The sequence below is a fragment of the Neolamprologus brichardi genome, chromosome 7, assembly GCF_056152115.1.
Source record: "Neolamprologus brichardi isolate AB-2024 chromosome 7, ASM5615211v1, whole genome shotgun sequence".
NCBI lineage: Eukaryota > Metazoa > Chordata > Actinopteri > Cichliformes > Cichlidae > Neolamprologus > Neolamprologus brichardi.
Window position 1 is genome coordinate 15,271,038 of NC_142110.1, and position 24,666 is coordinate 15,295,703.

Consider the following 24,666-nt stretch of genomic DNA (forward strand, 5'->3'; position numbering starts at 1 on the left):
AGTGGGCGAGTCCCGTACAAAACTCGGACGTGCACACATGCACGCACAGTCCGAGCATGCACACGGGATTAACTTTCTCCTCAAACCAGTTTAAGCCAGAACACAGCGAGATTAAGCATTACTAGATGAACCCCTTTTATATTTATGTCTTACACGGTGCACCGTCTTCAGATGCTCTGACAGTAGAGAACATAGATTCATCCTACATGACAAAATTGGGCCAATATTATTGATCAGGCCAGTGATTGTCAGATAACTATTATTATATCTCTAATATCCACAGAGTCTGATTTGAATGGTGCTTTTTCCATCTCTAAATCATCTCAATTTCCACTGAAGCAATTTCACACAACACCAACCCCAATTTGTGGGTCTATTTTAAACTTTGAGGACCCATTGAGACCACCAAGCAGTGCCCCCGCAGACCAATTAGCTCACTTTGCTCTGACGTATCATCTCAGACATGTTGAGTCTTGCTGCTGTCTTTTAAAATAATCGGGACATTGTTTGACTTTTTTAACCTTTATGCATAAACATAAGAGATTCAACACAGAGTCAGCTTATTGGACAGTTACATTGTATAAGGATACAGCCACTCTTTAATCTAATCCACTGTGACCAGTACACTTTAGGCCTCTAGCCACTTAAGCTCTCAATGATTTACTCCAGTCATAAAGCAAAACACGCCGCTGAGCCTTTTTCCTAACCGGACCGAAAAAGCTCTGTTTTCTTTTTAAATGTCAGTGCAGATGTAATTGTCACAATAAGTCTCCCTACAGAACAAGTGCTTGACAACCTACAGCTCTGAGCTGATAAGAAATATCGAAAGTCCTTCCAGAAACAAGTCTTGTCACTAGTCTTGCCATCTTGAAATGCCTCTGGGAACTTAGTTGCTCAGTTAAACTTTTCCCCAAAATAAGGTTTCTACAACTGACTTTTGAATTGATTTATCCCACGGATTTCAGTCTCTGCATGTAATGACTCTCTCTGATAATGCCTCTGATGAAACTGACTGAAACGTTAAGCGTGCTAAGGAGGAACCTCTGTGATCCCATGTTGTTATGAGCCTGAGGACAAATTACAGGATGGAAACAAAAAAATAATTTCCAGCTTCCCCATGTCGTGTTTTTGCTGACCATTCAGATATATTATTAATCGATGCTCCCGAATGGAGTGGATTTTAAGCTGTAAGCACAATTTTGCTTTAATGCATTGACGTTTTTCACTTTAGTAATTCATTGTAGATGTTAGCTATAGCTTACGACTTTCATTCATCTCATATCTGCGGGGTTATTGGGGGAACGAACACCATGATTGGCCGACAAGCTTGCATATTAAACTGCTTTATTCTCACTCACAGTGCTGAAAAATCCCGTGATGGTTGGTTGAATGTTAAAAGCATCAAGGGTCATTAAGTTGTTTCCGATTCGAAGCTTGCATTTTTTTTTTTATTTCCCCTTTGTCTTTGGAGCTGGGGATTAATGCTGCACATTTACAGTTAAATTCATTAACTGTAAATAATGAAGAGCAACAGGATGCTTTAAACTTTAAAAGGAGAAACTATAACATACAACTTTGCACCGGGCTATAACCTTTTAAAGTTGGGCCCTTGGCAGAGCAGCCACTGTGGCCTGATTTGCCAAAATGACCCTTGTTTATATAAAACAGTCTGCTGCCTTAGCCTACGGGGCAAAGGCAAATTTTTCAGACTCCAGTGTTGCCAGCATATCTCCAGATAGTTAAAAAATGGATGTCTGGCTCAAGACATCCTGCCGTGTGCATTAGTCATTGTTTACAAATGCAGATGATTTCAAAAATCTTATAAGAGGCGAAATTGTTGTCATGCAGCAGCAAATGGATTTCAGATTGTATATCAGCAAATTCAATCCCTCTTTTGCTTTCTACATAACTCGCTTCAGTCCAAACTCTGAATAATCCATTCAAACCTTTTATTTTTTACACTCCTACATTTTTCTATTTCATCCATAAAAACTACATGTAAATCCTTCTTAAACCTCATTACTGATTTAAATTTAGTCTACATGCAGACTCTAAACAGAAACCAGGTCTGATACCAAGCATCTTGTAAATTCTGCATATTCGCATGTAAATATCTGTTTATTAAGATTGTGCAGACCAGCCCAGTCCAGAAGAAAAAAAGAATCAATTAACTTAAAGCGGTGCTCTTTCATTACCAGACTTTATTTAAACGATATTAAGCATGCTAATAGTGGAAACTTGGTCTCCAGCTGCTTCTAAGCTTTCCTCCTCGTTAAGTCATCAAGGAAAGCCCACACCACATAGGGGTCAGTTTGGTCCTTCCTGCTTTTAAACCATAGAAAGTGTGGCCTAGAAGACAGGTGAGAAACACGAAAATGAATTAAAATCTTCTTCAAGATCTCATATATGACCGTGTGTTCAGCATAACACTCACAGGTTTAAATGCTTAACCTGCAGCACGATGGAAGGATAAGGATGACTGCGGTCGACGAACACTGCGTGCCACGTCCTCTTTAATTTACAGTGCCTACCCATGACAATCCCATTAAGCTCAATGTCATGAAAATGACATTACTGAACAGCTTGCAGCTCGGGCCCTCACTGTACAGAGAGTAAATGATCAATTCATGTTTCACTTGAATGTTTCAGGAAGGTCAGTGAGTGAATTCATCACTGGATGTGAAAAGAAGTCACGTTCCCATCTAAAGGCAACGCCTTAATTTCGTTAATAAATAAGTCAGGAGCTGCAGAGCTGAGGCTGAAGGTCATTTACAGTGTTCTGTTTCAACTGATGGCCATTCATTATTCTCATTAACTTCTCTCTTTACAGTTCATCGTCACAGTGATGAATATTCTGTTAGCGCAAAGCTAATCGGGGTGTAGAACAAGTTAATGTTATTAAATGTTTATTTGTTCAGGCGGTTGGAGTGCTAAGGCACTGCTGGTCTCGAGGTACTGGAGTGTGTCATTTGATGGAAATGAGGGCGTGCTGATGGTTTTAATGCACTATGAAGGACAGACATTATCAGTGGAGCCCATAAAAAAGTGGACCTTTTGACAGAGATTTCTCCTTCCCTTTGTTTTTTTTTTTCATCCCCTCTCGTGATTTCAGGGCACTCAGTTTTTTTTATGTTTTGTTGTTACTATTACTGGTCATATATGCTGTTTTGTAAGATACAAGCAAATATAAAAATGGTGAATGCAAAGTAGATACAAGCAAGGAAGTAAAAGGATAAGATGAATATTTTATATAAACTTGTAGCAGGTTGACTAACTCTCGTGTTGCCTCAGTGATGATTCATGATCTGCTTTCCATGGGGAGTTTGCATGTTGGTGTTGGTGTTGCTTTTCTATGGGTGCTCTGGTTTCCTCCCACAGTCCAGAGACCAACACTTTAATTAAATGATTCTGAATTGGGCTGTTAGTCATGTGATGTAGCTGTTAAAGGTGTAACCTACATCTTGCCTAATGTCAGCTGGGATAGATTTCAGCCCCACTGTGACCCTGGTTGGATAAATGATTAAGACAATGGATGGAAGCCTGATAGGAAACAGCGGAAAGAAACTCATTATTGCTATAATTGATGTACAGCATGTCAAGTTCTTCTTACTTTAACATCTTACCAGGGGTGTTATTTTACTGTTTATTGACTTCAGCTGCTTTATTAAAGAGATAATCCAGTCATGTGGTGTTTATTATATTATATAAAACTGGCTGACCCATACCAGAAGAGCTGGATATATTAAAGAATTATCCAAACTGATGCAACATCAAATGTCCAAACTGGGATTTCCGACTGCTCTTCTTTCTTTTAAGCAACTATTGACATGAACTTTTCCTCCGTTTCTTTTTCCTCAGGCATGCACACAAGCATCAGCGAGATCCTGAAGGAGAAGAGCCTAAAGCCGTCTCGCCGCAGTCTGCCCTGCCTGGCCCAAAGTCAGACTCATCCAAATAACCTCAACCACTTCCTGTCTGTGCCTCTGAGCCCGGAGCCTAAACCAGAGGTTGAGGGTCTGAGTCAGAGCATCAGCACTTCCTGCAGCCTCCTCCCCCCACAGACAGGTCAGTCCGCTGTCAGTAACTCACACATTTTCTATACCCATTAGTGGACGAGATGCTTCAGTTATTAGAGAGCGCCTACATCAATTTAAATTGATCTTGCGAGATATTGAAGCTCACCATGAAAGTACGTGCACACTTTAACATTACAATATCATACAACTGTAGGTTTAATCACCGTGTCTTGTTTGCTTTTAATTTGTGACTTCTGCTCTTCTTTGCTGGCCAAAAATAAATAAATGAAAAAAATAACTTAATTAAAATTATTGTTTTTGTTGACGAAGCTTTATTTTATTTTTATTTATTTATTTTTTTTATTTTTATTTTTTTAAAGATCCCCAGCGATCATGACCTACAGGGCCTCCTAATAAATATACAGTGGAGGAAATAATTTCTTGATCTAGTTCTCAATCTCGATCTCAATGTGCTTCTTCTTTAGTCACTCGTTTGTTTTTTGGTGGTATGATTGCATGTTTTGGGTCACTGTCATGCTAGAAGACCAACAGTTCTGGCTGAGGGAAGGAGGTTCTCTTCCAGGATTTTATGGTACATGGCCCCGTCTAATGGCCCCACAGTGACGTACAGTTATCTCGTACTCTAGCACAAGAACAGCCCAAAAACATAACGTTTACATCTCCATGCTTGATGGGGATAGTGTTCTTTGGGTTTATACTCAGCATTCCTCTTCCTAAAGAATTATTTCCCCCAGTGTAAGTTTTTTCTGTGAAGTAATTCTGTTGTATACATCACAGGTTGTACAATATTTCCAAAAAAACAAAAGCCTCTTAAATATTTTCACCATTATTGCCTTTCATTGTCTGAATGGCATGTTTAATTATTTTCTCCGTACTGTGGACTGATTGTATTGAACTTTAGGTTCAACAGGAATTGAGCTGGTCACTACACAGATTTTTATATTGATGGTGGTATTTAAGGCTTGTGTGTAATATTGATGGAACAGATTGTGTTAATGCTGCAGGAGATTTAGAAAACACTGCGCAAAGTTGCAGCTGCTCAGAGCACGTTCCGAGGGAATGCGATAGCGTGGGAAAATGCTGGTAATATAAATACAGTATATTATTGTTATGGGCTAGTACCACGGATGTGCCTGCTGGAGAGGAAAATTACTCTGTCTCATTAACAGCTTCAAGAATATTTAGAGGCCACAGACAGTGAGAGTGCTATTTTTTCACAGCATGAAAACTAGTGCATGCAGCACTTCAGCATATTGGTATTTTCCTGACCTTGAAATGCCCTTTGTCTGCATACTTGTTATTTTGGTGCGGAGTGCAGTGTGCAAAAGTGGGACTTGATATAAGAATTTCACGCTGTCTGCACGAGGTGTTTCTATTTTGGTGTAAACCGTCTCTTTGACACTGTGCTGGAAATAGTCGTGTGAGGAACAGGTCCTTTTTGGCTCAGAGTGCAGACAGAAGGAGAGAGTGTAGACAGAGCAAAAAGCAGGAGCTGGTAAACAAGGAAGATCATCCATCAACAGTTTCCCACCTGTGGAAAGTGACAGATGTTTTTCAGTGGTTCTCAAGCTGGAAGACAAACTGATAGAGAACTGAAAATGTACAGCGGGTTATATTTTACTGCTATTGTTATCATTTTATCGCACCTTGAAACAGGAACTACAGGCATAAAAATCCACACAATTTTTATTTGAATGAGAACTTGAACAGTGGCCACATTATATAAAGACAATTAGATCACACTTCACCTTAAAGGGACACATTCTGCTCATTATTCCACCTCCTTACGTGTACAGAATGGTGACAACTGCACGCTCAAGAAACCCTGCAGCCACTTTGGTCCTTCGAGCCTGATATGCCGCACCTGCATGACATGGCTGCCTCCAGAGATCAGGATGATGCACGAAGTCCCCGTCCTAGCAGGATCCATCGAATCCCTGGACATCTGGTGGACTATGAGTTGTCCTACCATACCCGTGGGCCAAGGCTGTCACCCAATCTAACAGAGGAGGTTATGATGGCACCATCAGACTCCCACTACACAAGGAGGCCGGATGTGGAGGAGATAAGATGGCGAAGAATGGAGGATTGTCTGATTAATATCCAGCATCAGATGTGATCTCTGCAAGTGACTGTAGCAGAGTCCTGCAACCTTAACAAACGTGTGCAGCAACTTGAGCAGCTCACCTCTCCAGTGCCAAAGGGGACATTAATGGAGGTAGAACCAATGGCTTCAGCTGTCTCTACACCAAATCCTACAGCCAGGGAGCCCGAATCAATTCAGGAGGGGGCGTCTGCCCCGAGATTCACTTCACCATGTCCTGACTATCTTCTCATACCAGTGCATCCAGCAACTCCTGCTCCACCTGCTGTAGCCAGCACTGTAGCTCCACTGGCAATACAGATGTCTGGGCCTCCTGTGCCATCGCAGACACCTCAACCAGACCCTTCCTTAGTGGCTCAGCCGGCCACTATGCAACCTTCTACTGCAAAGGAGGATTTCACTCGGGGTTTCCAGCCATGGATCCCCCCACTTCGCCCTCTGCCTCAACAGTCTCGATATGCTTCATTCCAACCTGTGCTATCTGCACAGGAGCTTAGACCTCAGCCAGGTATGCCCCCAGCAGCAAACCACGCGAGTTCAGAACCCAGTATGTTGGAAATGTTGATTGCATCCTCCTATGGCCTCCCTAAGCCCAAGCTCACTATTTTCAGTTCTGGGAAGGAGAGTGACTTTGCCTTACTGAAGAAAGGACTGGATAGTGTTCTTGGGCCTCACAAGCACTTGTCCGAGGATTATAAGTATCAGATCTTGCTAGATCACTTGAAGTTCCCAAGTGCATTCCAAGTGACTAAACGCTACATCCATGACCCAACTCCATATACTAGTGCAATGAGGGCTCTTGAGCAGAAGTATGGTCAGCCAAGACAACTGGTACAGAGTGAACAGCCATCCTGTGCACACCACACATAAAACCAGGTGACTCACAAGCCTTTGAAGGTTTTTCCCTGTCAGTTGCCAGTCTAGTGGGGATGCTTACCACGATGGACGGGGTGGCAGAGAGTGAACTCCACTGTGGATCCCACGTAGACCGATTACTCACCAAACCCCCTCTGAGTTATCAGGATAACTTTGCAGAGTACTGCCTTAACCGAGGGATCCTGCGGCCTGGATCAAATCGCAATTATACCCTCTACGATCTAGCCGAGTGGTTGGAACACAAGACCCAAGCAATGCAGGTCTCCCGACGGGCCACAGAGCTGTATGCCTCAGAGAAGCCCTGGTTGGAGGGGAAAGTCAGTAGGCACTTGGAAACAAAACACAAACCCAAGTTGGCCTCTGTTTATTATGGACCTGAAACCACAGACACCAAACCACCTGCTGTGGCCCATCCAGGTCCAAAGGCTGTTGCGATGCAGAAGAAAAGAGAACGTTTCAAGCCTTACTACCCTTTCTGTGAAGAGACAGAGCATTACTGTACTGGATGTAATGAGTTCTCATTACAGACAATCGACATTCTTGAATCAAGGACGGTCCGCATACAGGTAGAGGGAGTCCACCAATATGCTACTCCCTTGCTTCGCCGCAGGGAGTTTCCTCGGGTGAAGGCACCTCAAGAAACTGTCATGGCTCTTCTGAGGGCCAATGAGCGTCGGCTATGCAAGGGCCCCAGCAGAGCACAGACATACAATGAGGAGATCAAAAAACTGGAGAAGGCAGGCTATCCACTTTGTACAGAATGGTGTACGTCAGTTTAATGCTGGGTGGTGCTGCAATAGTAACTATCCTCGGTCAGAAGGAGAGGCTGACATCCAGGGATTAGATTACCACAGGTGGAGTTTATTGGCAGTCAGATGGATGGTACAGGGAGGTATGGCATACAGTAGGAGGGTGTGGGGTGTGGGGGGGGGGGGGGTGCTATGGTGTGGTTTGTTTATGTGACGCACACCATCCCCAACAAATACAGGATGGGCTATTTGCTTCCCTTACCAGCAGCTCTCTCCTCAATCATTTAGCCCAGGAACGAACGAAGGCCATCTAGCTCAGAAGTCCCATGAATCCCATCACAGCCCAGAGGCCACTGGGTAATGTAGTTCACACTAACACAGGCTTTTCTACATTACGTCTATTGTTTGACTCTACTCCGCATTATTAACAGTCCAAAGTAATCCTTACTTATCTCAGACTGGTTCTTGGTGCAACACCTCAGTTAATACACTCACAGAAAGAAGCTATTTTACCTCTCTTCCCCCTGTAACAGTACACCTGACAGAAAACAGGGAGAAACATAACCGGTCCCCCTTAAAGATAAAAAGGTTTTGAAAGTTAACATCACATTAAGTAGCAAGTATTTCTGCTCTTCTGTATTATAATGATATTTTCTCCAGATGTGAAATAAAATGGATAAATCTGCTCGCTTTTTACTTCTGAGCCTCTTCATGAATCAGCGCAACTGATCAGCTTCAAATATTCATATTAGTTTCACAGTGTGATTGGACATCTCGTCTCCTTTCGGATTTGTTTTACCACCAAATATTAGCCAGACGTCAGTCATTTTTCAACACAATACTTTTATTTCTAAATGATTAAAAAAAACTACAAATATTAACTTTAATTGTGGGGAAACTTTAAACTAGCTGCTTTGTTAGGTACATCTTACAAAGTACTGAGTGTGGACCCCCTTTTCCCTTCAGAGCTTCCTTAATTCATTATTGTGTATATTCATAAAGGTGCTCGAAACATCCAACACATCCCCAAGGTGATGTATTAGATTGAGATCTGGTGATTGTGGGGGCGTTTTGAGCACAGTGAACTCGTTGTACCAGTTTGAGGTTATTTGAGTTTTGTGACATGATGTGTTGTCCTGCTGGAAGCATCCATCAGAAGATTTATCCACTGTGGTCATAAAAGGCAGGCTGTGGTGGTTAAACAATGCTCAGTCGGTACTAAGGGAGCCTAAAGTGTTCCACAAAATTATGCCACCATGAGCACGAACTACTGATTTAAGGCAGAATGGATCCATGCTTTCATGTTGATTATGATAGATTCAGAGCCTACCTTCCCAACACTCCTGCAGAAATTGAAACTCATCAAATCAAGCAATGTTGTTCGAGTCTTCTCTTGTGCACGTTTGGTGAGGCTGTGCAAACTATATCCTCGGTTCCCTGTTGTTAGCTGACAACAGTGACTTTCTGTGTTGTCCATATGCTTTTCTGTGTTCAGAGATGTTCTTCTGCATACATTGATTGTAACGAGTGGCTAAGTCAGGTATTGTTGCCTTCCTGTTAGCTCAAAACAGTCTGGCTATTCTCTTCTGTCATCACCACCCAGAGAACTGCTGCTCACTGAATATTTCTCTCTTTCGGTCCATTTTCTGTAAACCCAGGAGACAACTGTATGTGAAAATCCCAGTAGATCAGCTTTTTGTGAAATACTCAACCCACCTGTCTGGCACCAACAACAATGCCACATTCAAATCACCTTTTCTCCTTCTGTTATTTGGTTTGAACTTCAGCAGAAGGCACATTCTACACCTGCCCCACTTCATTAACAAGCAGTTGAGCGGGTGTACGTAATAAAGTGAGTATAAATAGAGAATTAAAACAAACTGTATACAAACTGTGTACACCAGTAGGTGTAAAGAAGGTAGTCAATTTAGCTCCTCTTTCTGGACTAGATTTGTAGACTTAGGAAGAAATGCTTTAATACTATTAATGTTTCATCCTGTTTGTGCTGGGGAACAGATATTTCCTTCCATAACCTCCCTGCATTCGACATCTGACACATGTGAAGGCGAGCTGAAAACATGTGGAGGTTGTTAGGCACAGCAGGTATAAATGAACCCTATGCTGCTTTTTTTCCCCAAACACTGAAGCTTTGGCTCATTCTGATCGCTCTAGAAATCCAGACGAAAGCTCCAGGTCACAGGAGTAAGGTTAGCTACAGAAATAGAAGTAGAACCCTTCTCGTAATATGGATTTCTTATACTTGGTTTCTGCACATCAGTATCAAACAATACACTACACTGATAAGGAGGTAAAGATACAGCTGCCTGAAGAAATTAGCTAATGAGCTGTCACATGTACCTGAGAAAGTATAACTTGTGCTGTGCTGTGAAATGCTTCATCTCCCATGTCACGCAATTACAGAGCTTGTATTATGAAGTTTAGATTGTGTCATAACAACCCACACAACAAGTATTTCTTGAGACTAATAAATCACTTTGTTTTGCACAGCAAACACATTTGCCCTCATAAAATGGTGAGCTGAAAAGCTAACACACATTTTGCTGCAGAGGAATAATCAGCAAGGCAAAAAAAAGCAACGCTGGAACATTTAGAAAATGAATTTATAGCAGAATATTTACTGTTTATATTGTGTGGGCTGGACAAAATGTTATTTGGTTTGCACATATCAAGGCAGGAAATAAGATTGGGGCTTTTTAAACGTCGGTGCTCGGATCTGTTAAATTGCATCAAGGTGCCGTTTTCAACCTGACACCCACGTTTAAATAAGTTAGATTTTTATTTCGCTCAGAGCTAATGTCAGCGTTGGCAGCCAGATTAGGGAGAATATTGACTTTAGCAAGAACAAAGACCTATTGCACTTCAGGTACTCTTAGTTGTTTCTTACCAGTTCGGTAGTGTTTTTATTGGTCCTGCTGTGACTTGTGTGCAGCAGAGGATGGCAAGGATCACTTTGTGGAGGAGTCTGAAGTGAGTACGTGTGAAACGAGGGCAGACGAGTCATTTCTGCTGCACAAGCCTGTCACCCGTGCTAAATTAGAGGCCCGCACAGATTCAGTTCAGGTAACACACTCTCACTGATCCACCTGAATCATCACAAAATGTAAACTGATGATGTTCCAAGTTATTTTGGCATTAGCACACTGAGAAGCAGTCCTTTGTTTTGGATAAAACTTTGTTGTTCCAGAGAAAGAAACCAACGGATTCATCCGGGCTCTTTTTCCGAGATGGTAAAAAGCGCATCGACTACATCCTGGTTTATAAGAAGTCGAGCCCACAGGTGGAGAAGAGGTGCACGTTTGAGAAGAATTTACGAGCTGAAGGTCTGATGCTGGAGAAAGAGGTAAATATACCTGGGAGACTTTTAGTTGCTTTAATATTTACTTAAATCTCCCTTGTTCTCAGTTCCCTGCACTCCTTTTTTGTTTCGAAAGCCTTCCTTGACGAACAACGACATCATGTTTGTGAAGATCCATGCTACCTGGGACACGCTTTGCAAGTACGCTGAGCAGATGAATATCCGAATGCCTTTCAGGTAAATAAAGAATAATAATAATAATAACAATAATAATAATAATAATAATAATAATAAATAAACTTTTTAACTCTGAAAAAACATAAAAGTAGATGTTTTTGTTGTTGTTTTTTAAGCCACAAGCAACTTTACACAGTCTTTCTAACCTATATTCTTGTCTGTTATTAAAGAAAAAAATGCTACTTTACAGACTGGAAGAGCAAAACCTTGGGCAGGTAAGTCGATTTAAGGAATAATTTACTCTGAATACATCTGTGTCTCTAATCAAATCCATAGGCATAGGTGTGTCTGAGGGATTCAGTAGTAAGTTGGATGATGGACAGAATTTTTGAGTCTGTGAGGAACAGAGACGGTGGAAGATTGAGTAAGCCTGTTTTTGTCCTTTTGCAGCCCTCAAAGTCATAAAGTATGTGAAAGTTGAGTGTACTGTACATATAGAGCATTTATAAACATTGGAATTTTAAAATTGGAAGGTATGCAGTAAAGATGAGTTGCAATAAATAATTGAAAAGGAAAGCTTTTAACAATAATTAACAACATCAACTACTATTCTTAACTGATTAAGTGCGGTACTTAATTTTTCAAGGTTTTCCAAATACATGCCCTTTTTTATTTATTTAAAAATAATGAGTTTACGATACAGCACGTTTTTAAAGGTCCAGTAAAGCAGCTCACCCAGTTCTGACTGCTTTTCTATAAAATACTCTTCATAAAAGATAAAATGGAGCCCCACAGACTTATTTGCATGCTATTTTTAGAGAGCCACATTTGCGCTTTGATGTGGTGTTCAAGTGTTGTCCAAGTTCTGTGAAGAACTCCAAATTTCCATTTCCTCTTCTCACTGGAAAGCAGACAGAAATAACCAGAGACTGAAAGAAAATGTGGTAGAACACTGTTTTAAAAAACACCATACTAAAAATCAAAACACCTGGTTCTTATATTTTTGTACACCAAACTTATTTTCCCAGTCATATAAAGGTGGCATCAAATTGCTGGATAGATCATCGGTATGTGGTTAATCACTCGTGAGTGAGTCACGCACAGCCATAGGTTTCATTAAATGCAAATGATTCTCAACTGATGGTCAAGTATATTGATTTACAATATTTCCTTTAAAATATATACTCACTCATGCAGCAAAATGTTTGTTAACTTTAGTCATGGCTTATTTGTTATAATTATTTAACATTATGGAGAAATGCATAACATTTGAAAGCTATTTTTTCAATGGCTTTACTCACTTGATGAGAAAGAACTAAAATGATACTTGAGCAACAGCAAAGTGGACACTTAATGTCTGAGCTATGAAAGGGCCTTTGTTAAGCTCTGTAAAGGTAACATTTAGTGAAGTGTGATACTGCTGGTGGTGGAGGACTGTTCGCTTCAATCCATTAAACTCCGAGCATGCTGGGAGTGTTGTCGTTGCTGTTGTTTTGCTGTTTTGAACACAGCTTATTAGCATAGCTGAACAAGGCTAAGTGGACCTGACACACTAACTGCAGTATAAGTGCCCGCTTTAGTGTTTTATTCTACTTAAATGCTGACTGCGTTGTAGCCATAAACTAACACAATGACATATGATAGACAGACTGTAGTCAGTAGAAAATTAAAGAGGTTAACCGTACTCTGATAACTGCAGGCTTGTTTTATTACGCTTTCACATACTGTGTATACACACTAACCGCACGCACAAAAATCAGACAATATCACACGGACAGACAAGAATCACTCGCCCACCTGTCCAACTGAGAACAAAGCACTTCAGGGAACTAAATTAAATCTTGTGTGAGAGCGATCTTAGTCATTGTGAAGAATGAGGATCATTATGTTTTCCTCAGCGCTCCTGCAGGCTTTCGCTAAGCTGTTGTTCTTAAAAGAAAAATCTACCCGAGCAGTAAATGAGCTTTATGTGATAACTAATGGTTTGTCTCTAACTCACATTTCTGTAAAGCTGAACAAATGGGCTGTGGCGACTGCTTGTTGGTTTGATATCAGTATCTTTACATGCAGTACCTGGAGCCTTCATAACAACACATTAAACACTATCTGGCAGCAAGTACGTTTTGCAGCAGAATTGCTATTTGTATTTATTTAATGCATACAAGAGCAGCAGCCTCACAAATTACTGGAGGCCTCTCCAACAAATCTGGAGAAGGATGCATTGCCAAGCGAGCAGATTTTTAGCTGCATAGCAGAGTCACTGAAAGAGTGTCTGTCTGAAGGCTGATCAAACACTTGTCCAGACTGAAGGATTGTCAGGACATTTTGTACAGAAACTGATGGCTGCCTGAGGATAATTCCTGCTGGGACTGATATTAAAGTCAGATACATTTTATTAATAAAGCCCGGTATCAAAAACTGTGATGTCCTCTCTACCTTTAGATCCTTACATCTGTTTCTTTTTGCAGCTTCTTACTACTTATGTCACCACCATTAGGTTTCAATTTATTAGATTTTAACTTAAATTTCTTTATAATTGTGAGTCGACTACAGTTAAATTTTATATGCAAATTTTTACATTTATACTGACCAGGGCATCAGCAGCAGCTCTGAGATTTTCACCTTTTTATACTTTGAAATATCTTGAAATGTACTCTTTGCATTGATGAAAATGATAATTCAGTTAACGTGTTATTGACTAAATATCTGAAAATTAATGTTTCAGCTCCACTGTATTTTTTATGGCACAACAGCAACAAGCTAATGTCCTAAAATTAGATAGTGTGCAATGTAAAACTCAGACAGGATATAAAATATGTCCAACAGTATCACCCAGTTTGTTAAATTCTGTTTTAAACTCTCAGCTTCAGCATTATTTTTCTTTTTTGGGCGCCACAAATGACCATATTTGGAACTGGGTTCAGTGCTAACATAATACTATACATTTGGCTATTCCTGAATGGTGAATATGGCTACGTTCACACTGCAGGTCTTAATGCTCAATTCCGATTTTTTGATCAAATCCGATTTTTCTGTCTGCTTGTTCACACTACAAATAAAATGCGACAGCAAACGCGCTCTAGTGTGAACCCTCAAAGCGGCCCGCATGCGCAAAAGAAGATGTCACACACAACGCGCTCTGTTTAGACCCAGAGCAAACAATATTGTTTGACTGATGGCCCTTAATATAAAGACTTTGGACTTTACGTTTCCCAATTTTTGCTTTAAGTTATTTTGTTATTTACGTAACAATGTAAATAATTTAATAATTATCCTCATTGCTGTTTTAGAGAGGAGCGGTGCTTCAAAGGATAGTTGCAGATTTCTGTCAGAATTTGCAAATTATACAGTACAAATAAAATGTTCACGTTGTCTTCCCAGCAGTTTCACGAACATCTACACGGATGGCCAGGAAGCGTTCACGATGTCTTCTCGGGCGCTTCTCGGGTGTCTGTCTTGTGTCAGTGATGTAAAAGACGGATTTAATGCGACCTGACCATTCACACAGCAGTCGCTTTCTAAAACATCGGATATGTATCAGATTCAGTACCAGATACGAAAGTGACCCAGATCGGATTTGAAAATATCGGATTTGTGCCGTTCACACTGTCATACCAAGATCGGATATGGGTCGCATAGGGTCAAAAAAATCGGATTTGATGCGCTTTCGCCTGCAGTGTGAACGTAGCCTATATGGCACAGTTATACAGATAGACACTAGTGCACATTTACTACTTCTATAAAAATTCAGAGGCTAAGTAGGTGCCAGATGTCTGCAATTAGATACCCAGGAAAACCTCATTTCTCTGACAGCACAGCTTAGATTTGCAACGTCCTTTGGACCACATTGGAGATGTTTGGCATAATACACAGTGGAAATGAAAACATATGGCATGAAATAAACAATAAATAAAATTAGTTTGAGTGTATAGAGACTGCATGGAGTTCAACAAAAACTTTCCTTTTTCAAATGACTGTAAATAACTTGGGTAGATGTGTTTGTTAGCATAAGCAAAAATATAGTGATGCTATGATTTGGATTAAGCTAGCTGTTATGCTGGATCGGTCTCTCTCGGGCTCACGGGTCATGGAAATGAGAATGAAAAAAGATAATCAGACGTGCTGTCCAGCAATGCATGTACATGTGCATGTGTGTGCAAACATGCTTTTTTGTGGTAGCGCGAAGTCGTCATGGTAGGTCAGGAGAAAAGGGTCAGGGACCTCCGTCTCACACCAAAGTAAACAATCTTCATTTAATCTGTGCTGTTAATCTCGTTTCTCTGCGTGCGCATGTGCAGCAGGTTTCATCGGAGATGTCGCCAAATCAAAAGCTGGCTTCCCAGAAATCCCATGAAGCTGGACAAAGAGGCCTTGCCTGACCTGGAGGAAACCGACTGCTACACAGCTCCCTTCAGCAGAGCACGCATGCATCAGTAAGGAGGATGTATACACACTCGTGCATGCCAGGACTCACAAACAAGATCACAGTGTTTTTACAGGGCACCAGCATTCCTAGCCCACCCCTCTTTTTAACCATCACTTCCACTCACGTCCTGAAGTCTTAATGTGGAATTTAGAAACCACGCGATGAAGTTTGCACTTTAAAGTATTGTATATTTTATAGTTTTGCATCTGAACTTGGGAGCCATGATGATAAAGACAAGTTGATCATAAATAAGAAATTGAAATACAGCAGCAGATGTGCGTGAAATAACTTGCTTGCTGTTCCATATTTTCAAAACGTCCCTGTGATGAAAGGCATCATCTAATCTCGTCTGTCAGTGAATCATTTCCACTTTCCCTTAGCTTGTCAGCCTGGGCCGTTTTTTAAGGGGGAAGGGGATAATAATGTTGGGATGAATACAAGCTTTGCACCATGAATTGTGTTTTAATAACCTCCCATCGTTATCGACTCAGCTCTCATTAAAGGCCTCTGCTGAGTGATATTGATACACTGTTGCTTTATGAATAACTGAAGGAGTGTGCCGTTATTTCCTCCCAGTTTCACGATCAACAACAGAGAGACCTTCTTCTCCAATTCCACCAGAAGCAGAATAGTCCATCATGTCCTGCAGCGCACCAAGTATGAGGACGGAAAATCAAAGATGGGTAAATCACCGTGCTTTCTCCTCACATTCAGAACAATGTTCCCAGCAGCATCGCACAAATCCCATTCCGTATAACCATCTTAATGATCCATTTAGGACAATTTATCCACTGAGAAAGGAACGGAGTCTACATTTATTTTAAAAGGGAATACGTCGGTTTCTGTTAATTTGATTTCAGAGTGATAGTGGGAGCTGCCGATGCAAAAGTGGTACAGTCTAATTTGTGTCTGATCTCTCCTCTCTTCTCCTTCTGGGCAATTGGTTTTGTTTTTTTCTTTTTATCTCAGCATCTTCTCTGTCTACTGCCAACATTATTTGCTGATTAAAGTTTGGCCTCAGCATCTTGGAATGGGTTTCACGTTAATATTTTAATAGCTTTGACCACTTTACTTTCCAAGAAATCAGATCAGCTCAGTCACAAGAATCAAATCCAAACTCCACCTTATCGCACTGTCTGGTGTTTCAGTAAATGGATGACAATAATTGCGCTTTTGTCCTACAGAAATAACGGTTTTAATGAGACACTCTATGGATTTGTCTCTCAATTACGAGTGGGTTTAAATTTTTAATGTGGTGTCCTTGTTCTTTATTCCACTGTAGGAATCAACCGGCTATTGGGCAACAATACGTATGAGGCTGCATTTCCTCCACATGAGGTGAGATGATTTTAATTCCTACTGAAAAGATGTTGAGACTCACAAATTACTAATATGAGTAATCACGTTTTTATTCATGCAGAGTTTTTAAAGGCATTCAGAGATCTTTTGCATTGATTCATTCATTCAAAGAGAGAGAAATTCTTTAAACTACGTGGTTTGATTACAAATCCATAAAAAGCAAATGAGATACCTGATATAAATATGGCTGCTATTCTCTTCCAAGTTCACTCCTCACAAGGTAATGCACCTCATCCAGAAGTCTTGCTACAAGACTGTGCATAGTCATGCCAGGTCTTGTACTGACTACATGAATATTCACAATTGCAATTTTACCATTTGATGTCAGACTATTGATGCAGAGCTCTGCCACTGAGGTGTCTGAGAGAGCGATCAATGCAAACAACCTAAACTTGTGGCTCCAATTCAGTTCCAGTTCGGTTCCAATTCAGGGTTGTACCTAAAAGCTAATTCAGAAATTAACTTATCCTTTGGACTCTGGGAAGAAGCTGGAGTACCCGAAAAGAACCAATGCGTGCCCAGGTAGAACATGCAAACACACACAGAAATGCCCTGGCTGTCTGACTGGCTGGCTGGTGGATTCAAACCCTGACGCGAGTCCCAGATCTGGCTAAAATTAAATTCAGATTGCTTGCACAGGCTGTGCAAACATCTTGAATTCAGTCCCTTGTTTCTTTAAATTTTGCTAAGAAAGTGAAAAGCAGTTAATTTTTATTTAAACATACATAGAAATACATATATATGTATTTGGCATAACCACCTTTACTTCAAAGTTTGAACTCTCTTAGTCAAACTTTCTTAGAATTTCTATCTGAAGATGACTTTTCTATAAAGTCATCTTTAGGAATATCCATTCTCTTCTGCTTTGGCAATTTAGAGTTACCAGTCAACCTAACCCCACTAACTGCATGTCTTTGGACAAAAGAATGTGGGAGGAAGGTGGAGTACCCAGAGAGAGGCCACGCAAACACGGGGAGAACATGCAAACTCCACACAGAGAGACGTTGGCCTGATGGTGGAATTAAACTCAGCACCTACCCACTGTGAGGCAACACCTTGCCACCATGCTGTCCCATCTTCAGGAATATTGCTCCAGATTTTTTTCAGATCACATTCAAAGCTCTTCTTTGAATGTTGTCTGCCTTTTGTTTTGTTTTCAGTAAAGGTGATCCTACACAGTTTGTGAGACATTGTGTGTTTTTCTGTCCAGGTATTCTTTTACTGCATTGGCACTATGTTTACAACTATTGTCATGCTGAAAAATGAAGCTGCTGCCAATAAGATGCTTTCCGTAGGGTATTGCATGGTGGATCACATCTGAGTTCATAATTCCATCAATTTTGAAATGCAGCCCCAAACCAAGACAGAGCCTCCACCACAGTTTACAATTAGCTGTAGACACTAACTGTTGTACACTGACACCGATTTTGATGAGGCCTTTGTGGACAGTACGTGGCTCACCATAGAGACCTAAAGAAATTGGTTCTTTGCTAACTGGCTGTTGTATGTAGACAGAAAACAAACAAAACATTCCTCTGAAAATAGTCAGGTACGAGAACTGGACTGAAGATAGTTGAAAAAGCAGATAATGTACAAAGAAAACCTTTGACCTTCAGAAAGCCTAGAAAACTATTTCTCAAGACCACTTTCAAAATTACGAGCAAGTCTGGCACCTCTGAAGCGAAATGTAAAGAAATGAGGTGTGGCTCAAGATTATTACACAGTACTGTACATCATTTTTACACTGTGAAAGACTTCCGGTGCGCTTCACAGAGGTGCAGGTGGAGAGAACCTGACTTTCCATGAAAGGCAGCAAATATAGGAGTAGCTTTGGTAGTGCTTCACTACATCACAAAAAACAACAATGCAGGGGATAGTGGGAAAATTCAAATATGGTATGTTTTGTGTTTCTTACTGGCTGATTATATCTGAAGGATATATAAAAAAAAAAAATTAGTCTAGACTCTTCTTCTCTTGTCTCATCAGGGCGGTTACAAGAGCAGACATTCAATCAAGACGCATGGTGCCCAGAACCACAGGCATCTTCTGTATGAGCGCTGGGCCCGCTGGGGGATGTGGTACAAATACCAGCCTCTGGATCTCATCAGGTAATCAGCTTTGAAGCAGGTTACACAAATCACGAGCTGTTTTCATACACATACATTGTGTACGCGAGATACCGCGTCCTGATTATGTTGCCGATCCTCTCTTTGATCACGAGATAGGTTGTTTAAATGGAGTTTGAAGTCTGCACGATCACAGATTTCTCACGAGGAGCAGTCTCATCTACAACTCCTTGACATCGCAGCACGTCTGTTATTTCTGAAGTGATGGAGCTATTTTAACAGCTGATGATGAACTCGCTTTAGTTTCCAGCTTCCTTGGTAGCTCTGCATTTCATCACCATCTGTCAAGTCTGTCATATCCATCTTATTACGAGGAACATGAGAGTGGCAAGGAATGGTTTGATATTTAGGGAAATATTATTTTCACTTTCTTGCCAAGAGGGAGTTGAAATGATGACTGTCTCTGAAGCACACCTTGTCATTTTCACATTCACAGCTTTGTATGCATTAAACAGGTGACAGACAGAAAGTCATTAGGTTTTTGAGGTTCTAGTAAGTACTTTGGAGAGGTTTTTTGGTTTTACACTGTATTGAATCCTTAGGAGAGCAGTTTTGAAATAAATGTCTTGCTTAAGCTTGCTGGGATCATCGATTATTTTCCAGCCTCAGCGTTCAACCTTCTCTATCCATTAAGCCGCTGTGATCATCTCACAGTGCACCACTGACGCCCACAACTCCACGCTGAACGGGCACGGTCAAGTCTAATTAAGTCGTCACAGTTAATTGGTGAATTTTCTCCACTCTATGTTTTTTGTGTCTCTCCCAGGCGATACTTTGGTGAGAAAATCGGTCTGTACTTTGCGTGGTTGGGCTGGTACACGGGCATGTTAATCCCCGCTGCCCTGGTTGGGGTTTTTGTCTTCCTCTATGGTCTTTTAACCATGGACGCAAGCCAAATCAGGTCAGTTCACACCACTGTGCCATGTAAGTCCGAACATCGTGTCGGTTGATGATGGCATTTACTGGTTTACTCTCTCCCCAGTAAAGAGATTTGCGAGGCCAACACTACCATCATGTGTCCCATGTGTGAGGAAAACTGTGAGCCTTGGACGCTGAGTGACAGTTGTGTATATGCAAAGGTCAGTGCAGCTTTGGTATTTCTCCATATGCACAACATTACATGATCTTAGAGTTTCTCAAAAAAGATATGATGCCAGCAGACATGTATCTAGACTAGAAACGGGGACACAGTGAACCTGGTTCTTCAGGTGAAACCTTAGGTTTTTTATTTTATTTGACTTTTTTAATGTTGATTAAATAAATTAGATAGGTCTTTTTTAGTAAGTATCAGGTGGATTTATTCCCACTTGACAATAACCAGTGAGCTGTTTCCACCTGCTTCCAGTCTGCATGCCAAGCTAAGCTAATCAGTTGCTAGCTGTAGCTGTGCGATCATTATTATAGGCAGTTGATGGTATTTAAAACTATGATTTCTTTAACAAATCTCCTGCGTTGGGGCCTGAACTCAAAAATGTTGATTGTCAGAGAGCCTGGAGATCTTTTTGGGTAAAATTGGGGCTGTGGATATTGATAATGTATTCTGTTTCACTTTTGTTTTTTTAAGAGCAGCCCTCCGTGTGCTTGTGCTTCTAGGTGACCTATCTGTTTGACAACGGTGGCACTGTATTCTTCGCTATCTTCATGGCTATTTGGGGTGCGTAGAAGCAGTTTGTGTTGGTGGCTTTTTCTTGTTGTTCCACATAAGCTTTGTTCTCTGCCCGATACGAACCCTACTGGAATTTGATTCTATTTATACTCGAGTGCTCGTGTTTCCACTCACCACTCATCTCTCCCAAACGTATTAAGTTTTTCAACTGAGAATTTAGTCCACAAGACACTCTGCAGTACACAAACAAGAGGTCTTCAGTCTGTAATGTGTTTTTCAGTAAGTAAATCTCAGTCCGCCTTCTCTAACTCCACACTTGTACTTCCAGTGCAGTTCTGATGTAATTAGTTTGATAATTAAAGATTTCTCCAGGGGCAGAATATCACTCGGCTGTCAAGGTTGTAGAATTGCACCATGATATTCATATATTGCAGCTACGTTTCCCACAGCTATAATAACTTTGTAACGTGAAGTGTGAGCATTAGAGTGCATCGGCTGGCCCAGATCCCTCTACCTGTCAAGGAGGTAAATAATCACCTGTGCCAGAGGGAGCAATTGGCACAATTTGTTCTTTATTTGGACTAAATGAAGGATAATGAGAGCTCCAAAGCCAAAGAATGTCCACACAGTTGCACTAACTGAGGTCTGTTGCTCCAAATCCTGCATAAAAGCTTTTGGCTATCTGGACCAAAGTTAGCAGCACTGCACCACTGAGTGAGTGCACTCAAAGTCTGGAGTTAGTGTTAGTGAGTGTGTGTGAGATAGACATGAAAAATTGGTTAGCCCAAGGGATTGAATGTAGGCATCAGAGAAGGCCGCTTTTCTCTCTTTTTAAACAAAAGTGGGTCAAGCTATATTAAACTTCAACATCTTTATGAGCGGCTAAAGTTGTTCTGACTGAGGATTCAAACTCTGGTGCATTTTTTGCCTCTGGTCTTTCTCATTTTACTCTACATTAAATAAGTTCACAGAAAATATATCACTTGTTTTGTTGGTTTGTTTGCTTGAGTCATCGCTTATTCATCTGCAGGCTTTTAATAATTTGAGTTAAAACAGTGCCGGAAAAAAGCAAAACAAACCACATGAGGTTTAAAAAAATCCCCAAGGATAAAACATTTTTAATAGATAAATGGGAGCCATTGTGAGGCTACAAAGAACCAACCACATATTTATATATTTTATTGGAAATCTGTTATAAAAACCACATTGTGTGCGTATCTAATGCAAACTAATACACAAACTGTATCACTGCTACAGTGAGGTCAATAATATTTTGGACAAAGACACAATTTGTGTAGTTTTGCCTCTGCACTACAGCACAGTGGCTTCTAAATCAAACAATCGAGATGTGATTGAAGAGCCAACGTTCAGCTTCAATTCAAGGGGTTTAACAAAAGCACTGAATTAAGCATCGCTCATTTTTACAATATAAACTGGACAAGATCGGTTTTCTTGTTCTTTCATGACAAATAATTTTCGAAATTCATTCGAAAATATTGTATTTTGTGTTTCTTAAATATGAGATGAGATTTCAGAGCAGGTGAGGGAGGACTGAAAAGACAATATAAAAACTTCAGGAGCAGCCAAAGCAACAATCTTACATATTTGAACAGATGGTGTTGTCAGCTCAGCAACACCAAAATAACAAGAAAGACCACAGAAGACAACTAAAGGCTGTGATGAAAGTTTTTTTTTCCTTATTTAAGAAAAACAACTTCTCAACATCCAACCAAGAATACTGTCAACAAGGCAAGACTATCACTGTCAAGATCTACACTCAAGAGATGCCTTCATAAAAGGAAATAAAAGGGTTTACAACAGGTGCAAACCACAACAAGTGCAAACCACTAGTTACACTCAAGATCAGGAAAGCCAGATTAGACTCGAAAGACTTGGAAACATCTAAAAAAAGAGCCTTCACAGTTTGGAAACAATATTTGGACAGGTGAAACCTGAAAAATGAATTTGTACCAGAATGATGGGAACAGAAAATTATACAGATGGAGAGAAACAATTCATGATCTGAAGCATACCACATCTGTCAAACATGTTAGAGGCAGTGCTAAGGCATGTGCATGTATGGCTGCAATTGGAACTGGGACACTGGTGTTTCACGATGATCTGACTGCAGGTAGAAGTAGCAGGATGAACTGTGAAGTGTGCAGGGCTGTACTCTCTGCCTAGAGTCAGCCAAATACTTGTAAAAATAGGATATTCTTCAATGGCGAAATAGGTGACATGATCTCAACCCAGCCGAGGTGCTTTTCAGTTACTGAAGGCAAAACTGACGACGGAGAGACCCATCTCAAGTTGGGGAAACCCAGTGTGATGTCCATGGGTTCTAGACCTCATGCAGTCATTGAGTGTACAGGATTTTCACCAAAATAATAAAAACAGTCCTTATATTTCAAATTCCATTAGTTTGTAGAATTAATTTTGAGCCTCTGAAAATGGAGACATCTGTCTAAAATATTTTAAATTTCCTAAACAGTTAGTGCAACACTTTTGTTAAACTACTTGAATTAAAATTGAAAGTCTTTTTATTTAAAATCCACTGTGATGTTAACAGAGGTAAAACTGCAACAATTGTGTCTTAATCCAGCAAATTGTGCATCTTAATGTATAGAATTACATTGTGTTTTCCATCATACATGATAAAGTTTCAGTTTTTTTACTGACTTTGAAGCCAAATTCTTCCAACATGTGGATCTATGTAAATGATTCCTCTGTGTGCACGTTTATAAAAGCCCCTGTTTCTCTGTTACACATTTGTCACATTTTCAAGGCGGAAAACATAAAAAGCCTTGACAGAAAAAGAACATCATTTCCAACGTTGTTTTTTACCTCAAGTCACAACAGAGCCTGACACAAAGGAAACAATGCCTCCAGTCTGAAGTCATCCCACAAAAAGCTTTACTTTAGAAGTCTCTCAACCCAAAATGGATCCTGCTCGACAAAGACACAGTTTGAGGATGTGCACTGAACAAGAAAAAGCCTATTTGCTGTTGCCAGTCTCCTTTAACTTGACATCCACAGTGTGAGTGTGAACTGATGACTATAATCAGTCTCCATCTTGGGCCATGCACGTCACTGCAGCCTGTTTCACCCAGGATATCTGACTATGATGTGCTGTTTGCTTCTGCATGGCCTCTTCCTCTTTGCAGTTAGCTGTGCTATAGTATATACATCAAAAATGATCAATAACGTGATCGATTCATGATCCCTTCTGCAGCCACTGTATTCCTTGAGTTCTGGAAAAGAAGAAGGGCAGAACTGACTTATGACTGGGATCTTATTGATTGGGAGGAGGAAGAGGTATGTTAGACATATGCTCAAATATATGATTACCTCACAGTTCTAAGGTGTTCATGCTGTAAGAGAGCTACAGTTCAGTAGACAATGCTGGAATATGTGTTGTTAATCAGGAGGAGCTGAGGCCACAGTTTGAAGCCAAGTACTCCAGGATGGAGAGAGTTAACCCCATCTCCGGCAAGCCCGAGCCTTTCCAGCCTTTCTCAGACAAGCTTAGCCGGCTCATGGTGTCTGTGTCCGGAATATTCTTCATGGTAAACCCTTTAACCTTTGAATAATCTGTCTTTTTGGGAATCAGGCTCAGTGTAAGCTCACTGTTATTTTGTGTGCCATCTTTATTAGAACAGTGTGATGCGTTTGCAATGGTGTAACATCTCCCCCTGCTGGACAAAGACCATACTCAAAGGAAATGGTGTATTAGCTATTCTCATGGCCTAATTTCTCCTGTTTACATATAAGTTGCTTCTGATTATCTATCATCTAAATAGTTAAATGTTTCTAAACTTACAGTTTTTTCATATTCATGGCACACTTCTTCCTTATAGGATAAATTTAAAACTTTTTTTCACCCTGTTAAT

At 40.6% G+C, this 24,666-nt stretch overlaps 1 protein-coding gene across 1 annotated transcript in view; it reads left to right on the plus strand.

Annotated features, from left to right (window-relative positions):
- ano3 (anoctamin 3) overlaps nt 1-24,666 on the plus strand; it is a 42,180-nt gene that overhangs the window by 9,905 nt on the left and 7,609 nt on the right. Inside the window, exons 2-15 of the mRNA XM_006789179.3 lie at nt 3,859-4,065; nt 10,717-10,847; nt 10,972-11,127; nt 11,219-11,319; nt 11,490-11,534; nt 15,558-15,692; nt 16,262-16,368; nt 16,968-17,023; nt 19,031-19,152; nt 19,937-20,071; nt 20,153-20,249; nt 20,764-20,824; nt 24,009-24,091; nt 24,202-24,342. Of these exons, the coding sequence (XP_006789242.1) occupies nt 3,859-4,065; nt 10,717-10,847; nt 10,972-11,127; nt 11,219-11,319; nt 11,490-11,534; nt 15,558-15,692; nt 16,262-16,368; nt 16,968-17,023; nt 19,031-19,152; nt 19,937-20,071; nt 20,153-20,249; nt 20,764-20,824; nt 24,009-24,091; nt 24,202-24,342 (1,577 nt within the window). The remainder of the gene's footprint in view (nt 1-3,858; nt 4,066-10,716; nt 10,848-10,971; nt 11,128-11,218; nt 11,320-11,489; nt 11,535-15,557; nt 15,693-16,261; nt 16,369-16,967; nt 17,024-19,030; nt 19,153-19,936; nt 20,072-20,152; nt 20,250-20,763; nt 20,825-24,008; nt 24,092-24,201; nt 24,343-24,666) is intronic.